The sequence below is a fragment of the Suncus etruscus genome, chromosome 17, assembly GCF_024139225.1.
Source record: "Suncus etruscus isolate mSunEtr1 chromosome 17, mSunEtr1.pri.cur, whole genome shotgun sequence".
Taxonomy (NCBI): Eukaryota; Metazoa; Chordata; class Mammalia; order Eulipotyphla; family Soricidae; genus Suncus; species Suncus etruscus.
In genome coordinates, this window is record NC_064864.1 from 10,904,087 (window position 1) to 10,911,769 (window position 7,683).

At 34.9% G+C, this 7,683-nt stretch overlaps 1 protein-coding gene across 1 annotated transcript in view; it reads left to right on the forward strand.

Moving 5' to 3' along the window:
- The window catches only part of IPMK (inositol polyphosphate multikinase), a 48,052-nt gene extending 42,970 nt beyond the window's left edge, over window positions 1-5,082 (forward strand). Inside the window, exons 5-6 of the mRNA XM_049764559.1 lie at window positions 436-517; window positions 4,117-5,082. Coding sequence (XP_049620516.1) covers window positions 436-517; window positions 4,117-4,742 — 708 coding nt within the window. The 3' untranslated portion in view covers window positions 4,743-5,082. The remainder of the gene's footprint in view (window positions 1-435; window positions 518-4,116) is intronic.
- Window positions 5,083-7,683: the final 2,601 nt, after the last annotated feature.

Here is a 7,683-nt window from a genome sequence, read left to right on the forward strand (position 1 = left end):
AATGAACTGTTGGATTTTTCAACTTGCAACCGCTTAGTTTTCATCTCTTCATCCTGGATCCTTCTTTATTTCCACTTTAAACTTGTTTAATCTTGGTGCATTGATTTAGACGTGATACAGATGTGATACTGTGAATCCTGTGTATCCTTTTAAAGAATTTTATTGATAATGGACGTAGATTTGTTAGCATCCATTGATTTCATAGGACTTTTTCCCCCCTTAAATCTACTGCAAGGCCAGTGATTGAGCTTCATGGTAGATCGAGGGCTTCCTCATCCATGAGGCCCTTGGTTTAACCTGTTACCATACATGAATACGTTAAAGTGCATGACAGGTGCAGATCTTCCTATCCTTTCTTGTCCTTGTATTGCTGGAATAAAGCCCACATGACCAAGGAGTGTTGGTTTTTAATAGTCATTGTTTTTTTCCTGACAGGTATATCAAGTTCATTCTGATAGCTATGAGACAAAAAATCAGCACTATGGGAGAAGCTTAACGAAAGAAACGCTAAAGGATGGTAAGGATTGGAGTTTAAGCCTTTTTTTAAAAAATATTTTTTTTTAAACTTTATTGATTGATTGGTTTTTGGGTCACACTCAGCTGCACTCAGGAGTCCCTATTGGCTCTGCACTCAGAAATCACCTCTGGCAAACTGGCAGACTATATAGGCTGCCGGGAATCAAACCAGGTTCCTTCCTGGTCAGTCACATGCAAGGCAAATGCCCTACTGCTGTGCTATCTCTCTGGCCCCAGGAGTTTAAGCTTTTATTACTGCACAGTTACCGAAATCATTCTAAAGTTATTTCAGTTTTTTTTTTTTTTTTTTTTTTTTGGTTTTTGGTTTTTGGGCCACACCCAGCGGTGCTCAGGGGTTACTCCTGGCTGTCTGCTTAGAAATAGCTCCCGGCAGGCACAAGCACGGGGGACCATATGGGACACCGGGATTCGAACCAACCACCTTTGGTCCTGGATCGGCTGCTTGCAAGGCAAACACCGCTGTGCTATCTCTCCGGGCCCTCAGTTTTAATTCCCCTTTTGTGCAGTCTTCTAATTTACAATAATCTTTTAAAAAATTAATCGTAGATTCTTGATTGAATGAATCATAATCTGGTCGACAATACGTTGAAATCATGACTCTTTGAATCAGACTTTTATATTTTCATTTGTCTAAATAAATATTCATGCTTATAAAAATGTATCTGAACTAACCCACTAGTTTAGGTTAATTTTGGTATCTAGAGTTTGTCTTTAAAATCATAGTATACAGGGGCTAGTGCGAAAGCACAGCAGTAGGGCATTTGCCTTGCCCATGCTGCCCAGGACTTCAGCATCCCATATGGTCCCCCGAGCCAGGAGCGATTTCTGAGTGCATAGCCAGGAGTAACCCCTGAGCGTCACTGGGTGTTACCCAACACCTCCCCATCCAAATCATAGTATACAGGTCATACTATATAACTGAAGTGTCATGTTCTCTAGGAGATTGGTTAAGGTTTGATTCCTACCGAGCTCCCAAACAGGAAAGGCAGTTCCCATTCCCCTGTCCGATTAGGTCAGGCGGAACAGTTCCAGTTGTAGAGATCCGCAGAAAATAATTCACACATTGAAAAGGTACAAGAATGGGTTCACAAGATGCCCTTCAACAGATGAATGGCTAAAGAAAATGTGGTACATACACACAATGGAATATTATGCAACTGTCAGGAGAGATGAAGTCATGAAATTTTCCTATACTTGGATGTACAATTTAGGGGTCTCAAACTCGTGGCCCTTTGTACATTTTGTGGCCCTGACCTAGAGGAATCTTTTTGTTTTGTTTTGTTTTAATTGTTTGGGTCACACCCCCCAATGTTCAAGGCTTACTACTGACTTTGCACTCAAGGATCACCCCGACTTTGCCTCCTGCAGCCCCCAGGTAAATTGAGTTTGAGACCCCTGAATTGTACATGGAATCTATTATACTGAGTGAAATAAGTCAGAGAGAAAGTTAAGGACTGAGAATGGTCTCACTCATCTATGGGTTTTAAGAAAAATGAAAGACATTTCTCAACAATTATCAGAGACAAAAACGTTACAGCCGACCTTATGAATCTCACCACAAAGAGTGATGAGTTTAGTTAGAGAAATAACCACTTTGCGAACTATGCTAACAATGAGAATATATGAGGGAAGTGGAAAGCCTGTCTAGAGTACAGGTAGGGGCGGGGAGGGGAGGAGGGATATTTGGGTCATTGGTGATGAGAATATTGCACTGGTGATGGGGGGGTGTCAAATGATATGACTGAAACCCAACCACAATCATGTTTGTAACCAAGGTGTTTAAAAAAAGGGGGGGGGGTGGGTTCAGGAAATCCAGTGTTCAAGCAAGGAATTCAAACCACGAAGCTTTCTGCTCCTAAGATGGAGTACAACTCAGTGAAAGAAGACTGAAGAATGAGCCCCAGCCTTCCTCAGACCCTTGCTTTTATTGACAAGAATCAGGTACCGCCCTAGAGTGGGAGCAGAATACCAAGTAAGGAATAATCCAATATACAATCACCAGGTCACACCCTAGGGTGGGGTACAATTGATTAGGGTAGGATCAGTAACCCAACATATAACAATACTAGTATAATTATTTATTAATATGATAAATGTCATCTAATTATCCCCTTACCCTAAAATATTATAAACACATTAAAAGTGCTTGTTACATATGAGACTTTTAAAATTTATATTTTAGCAATAAATGCTATTAAATTAGTCCATGTATAGTTGAATGGTATATTTTAGAACTATGCATTGAATAAGTTAATGGCATTAAAAATATGTTAAAAAGGTGCCGGGGAGAGAGCATGAAGGTAAGGCATTTGCCATGCATGCAAAAGGACAGTGGTTCAAATCCCGGTACCCTGTATGGTCCCCTCAGCCTGCCAGGAGAAATTTCTGAGCATAAAGCCAAGAGTAACCCCTGAGCACTGCCGAGTGTGACCCAGAAACAAAACAAAACAAAAAGGTTAAAAAGACTGTTTAACATATATGCCTCTAAAATATTTTTGCACAGGGTTTTATATAAGTATCCTAAATTTCCAAAAATTTAGTAAGTTTATTCTTAGTTGTCCTTAAATAAAGAATATTTTATGTATGAAAATAATAAAGACCTATAGTATTGTTTTGATATGTGTGGCTTAGTATGCTTAACCAGTTGTAAGATACTTATTAAAATATTTTCCCATACTATTTAATATTTTTGCAGTTTCGCATGCTATAGAAACCAAGCTGTATAGACCTAAGAATCTCGAAATGTCATAAAATAGGCATAAACAATTAAAATAAAGATGAATGCTTTGATAGGTTAAAACTTTTACAAGCCTCAATTTTGAACGAGATGTAATGATAATTCCTACAGATTAATTTTTGTGAATAGACTTGAACTATTGAAAACAAAGAAACAGTATAGTTCTAATTTCTCTTTTTTTGTAATGGACTGTTACCGTAATTCAAAATGGTTATAATTTGGGGCCGGAGAGATAGCATGGAGGTAAGGCATTTGCCTTTCACGCAGAAGGTCATCAGTGTCCCATATGGTCCCCCGGTCCCCCGTGCCTGCCAGGAACAATTTCTGAGCATGGAACGAAGAGTAACCCCTAAGCACTGCCGGGTGTGACCCCCCCCCCCCAAAAAAAAAAAAAAAACACCACCAAAAAGAAATGGTTATAATTTGACTCTAGCTTTTAGATGAACTCTTGAATATCATGCTTACAAATAAGTCAACTTAGTATAAAATCATCCGCAACAGAACATCTTGGAATCATATTTAAGAGAATATATAATACTAATTACAATTAATAGTAATGTATAATATATAAAGTACCAGAAATATATCTTAACACATTAATTTTTTTGTCTAAATAGAAATTTTACTTTTGAGTGTCACTTAAATATTTTCTATTATAAATGTCTTCACCGGAAGTAAATTCTGATTCAAGTTTCTGTGCCTGAATGAATTCTTACTGTTCAGTTCATTATAAAGGATGATGATGGGAAAAAGATTGAAAAATTCTATCTAAAATGAATTTACTTCCCAAATGAGAACAATTTCATAATTTTGTTATAATCCTAATATTTTTCTTTTTATAGGAGTTTCCAAGTTTTTTCACAATGGATATTGTTTAAGAAGAGATGCTGTTGCTGCCAGTATTCAGAAGATTGAGAGTATCCTGCAGTGGTTTGAAAGCCAGAAGCAGCTTAACTTTTATGCAAGCTCATTACTCTTTGTTTATGAAGGTTCATCTCAGCCAACCGCGACTACAAAAGTGAATGAAAGAACTTTGGCAGAAAAGATTTTGTCCAAAAGACAATTCTCGGATACAGATGTCCTCGAGTACAATAATAACTTTCACATGTTGGATTCTACAGCAAATGGAAAAATAGAGGCTACAGTGGGCAAAAGCTTGTCCAAAATATATGCCCGTCACAGAAAAATGTACCCCAAGAAACATCACAGCCAGACTTCACTGAAGGTTGAAAGCATAGAGCAAGACAATGGGTGGAAAAGCATGTCACAGGAACATTTAAACGGAAATGTGCTCTCCCAGCTGGAAAAAGTTTTCTACCATCTTCCCAGTGGCTGTCAAGAGATCGGAGATGTCGAAGTGCGAATGATAGATTTTGCTCATGTATTTCCCAGCAGCACAATAGACGAGGGATATGTTTATGGGCTGAAGCATTTAATAACTGTCCTGCAGAGTATTTTAGACAGTTGAACAATTTGTTGCTGTTTTTTGTAAGGGACAGGGCAATCATAATGAAGAGCAGCAGTTCATATCTCTGCCCTTGTAATGCTATGTAAAAACATTTGTATTGTGAGTCTATAGACTTTGTCTTTATACTTTTGGTAGAAGGGTTAACTTTTTTATAATCTTACTCAGGAAAACTAATTATTTGTTCATTCGAATACTATGAAGAATAAAGAAACCCAGGAATGGTCAGCAGGGAATGTGGTGGTACATGGCTTAAAAATCTATTTGGCTCAAACGAAATGTGAACCATTAATTCACCAAGAGGCTAGTTAGTTTTCTGTAGTCAGTTTATCACGACATTTCTTTCCACACAACCTTGGCAGTTAGCCAGACCTAAAATCATTACAATATTAGAAACATCTAGAAAGCACAGATACTGTGTCTAAAATGACTAAAACTGAAGAAAATTCTATTCCAGGGAAAGATAACTGTTTAGGCTGTATGTTAAAAGTTCAAACCAGCATATTAGGAGGTGTTCCTTGGTAAAAATGATCTAGAATTAATTGCATTCTAAAAATATTTTCCCTTTAATTTCCACTTATATGCAAATAAAAAATAAAAGTTTATGTAAAATGGGTACAACAACAGAAGTCTTAAAATTAGTGTTATTAATTATTGCCAGCTTAAAAAGAGAGCTTATATGCAAGGAACAAACTATTTTCCTTTAAAATCTTTCATTTGGGAGGCAATTGGTATATATATATATAAAAAGTGGTATATTATGGAAAGTATTATAAACTAAACTTTTACTGACTGCTGCTTCAAATAGTGAATGATTGAAGTTTGTCTTGTCTTACTTAGGAACTTTTGAAGGTTTTTTCTTTTCCTTTAAAATTTATTTATATGTCCCCATCTAGGAAAGCAGTTATATCTAGCAAAAATAATATTCTAAAAATTCTAGTAAACAGTAAGGGACAATATCCAGAATTGAGTGTTATCGAAAGTGCTATGTTTAAATCATTTAGTTTGATGCATTCATTATCTGACTCCTCAGAAAGAGCTTTAGATTTTATTCAAGAAAAATTATAATTTCTTAGAGGGGAGAAAGTACTGTTTTTCAGAAAAATTCTTAGGCATTACCTGCATTTCAAATTTCTCCTTACTAAAAGCTAGTTTTTTGTTATTGAAAAACACTCAAAACTCTGATTTAAATTCGCAAATCTGTAGGTGCTTGATAATCAATTGCACTTTGATTTACTAAATAAATAGTCCATCAAAGTAGAAATAAATTTTGCCATATTCCTAGAAAACGTTTCACTATGGTGAAGTATTAGGCTACCACCCCTTTTTCTTACCCTAAAATTGCAAATAAAACTCTTGAATTAAGCACTTTGTTGTTGTTATGGAGCAAAGTATTATTACTCTTATTTTTTCTTCTCACCTTTTCAATCCTTGCTGGGGCACATAGCAAATTATTTGAACACAAATTGAAGTACCAACTGGTTTATGAATTCTAAGCTTAGTAATTCTATTAAATCTGAATAACTTGAAAAAAAATATATATATGTGCATCTTGTTTCAAAATTTAGCAAAATTTAATCTGTTTGCTCTTTTACTGAATTTTTTTTATTGGTCTCTTCATACTCTTTACTGCCAAATTGGTTATTAGGTTTATTAGCTTTTTTGGGGGGGACAAATTTCAAGTCATTTAATGGTTATATTTTTTAGTTTTTTTTTTCCTACAATATCGACTTTCGTTGTTGTTTGAATAGAGATTCAACAAGTCTTAAATCAAATAATTGAATATCTTAATCTTAACTAAAATGAGCCTTGTTTTTATTGGATGGTGACAGCTATGTACATCAAATTTAATAAAAGTATTATCAAATATTTTGCACATTTTAGCTCAATAAAGTGAATCAACTGTTCTAGATTTTTTTTTTTAATCCATATTTGGAAAAAGGGTTTGTAAAACCAGTGTCTTATCTTTTTTACGATAGATTATGTTTTATTGTAATAAAACAGCGCTTTTACCTTTTGCTTTTCAGGGATGGGATTAACTTTTGTTTACATTTTTTTATCACTGTTATCCAGTGTCATTTTATGTTACAATGACTTTTACTATCTAGTCCAGTGATTTAACATGATGCCGAAATTTACCACTGTGGGGATGAATGATCACTATTCATGAAACATATTTAAACATGTAAATGTTTACATCACAAATATAGTTTGGGTTAACAGGATTATTACAGTTTTCCCTCCTGTAGAGAATGAAATAATGATTTTAGGGTATTTCTTAGGAAATACATTCATGAAAAAGAAATTGTGGCTAGTAAATATTACATTTCTCAATAAAAATTTAAATTGTATAATAGTTTTATAATAAATATATTTGCATTGATATTTTAATATGGATAAAGGTTGCATAGATTCAAATAAATTAAAAATTGGTAAATGCTAAGTATTTTATCTAAGTAGTTTTTCAAGAAACAATTGTGAAAAATGTGTATATTAAATGGCTCTAATCTGGGGCTGTTATATTCACTACTATTTGTTTTATGTGTCTGAAAAGACTTTATTAATAGTTTCTCTACACTACAGTTTGCTGTTGTGGGACTTTCGTTTGTACTCAGCCGAAAAAGAACTTTTTCTGAAATTTGAGAATACTTACTATCTTGATTTTCAAGATGATGTTTCATCTCTTTAACAACCATAAGCGTATAACTTACAAGGGATTAATTTCTGGAGATAGTCCAGTTGTAATGTTTCTGCACTTAACACTCAACCTGAGAACAGTTGTTTCTAGGACTTGGAATATTACAGAAAATGTAGGTGAAAAAGTGGTAGAGCAGTGTAAGATTTTTGCCTTTGTGTAATGACAGTTTCCTCCACTCTTAAAAGCATTGTCTTCATTGCGGTACCATTTTTCTCTTAACTGTTTGGGAATCTTAGTTTGCTTTAA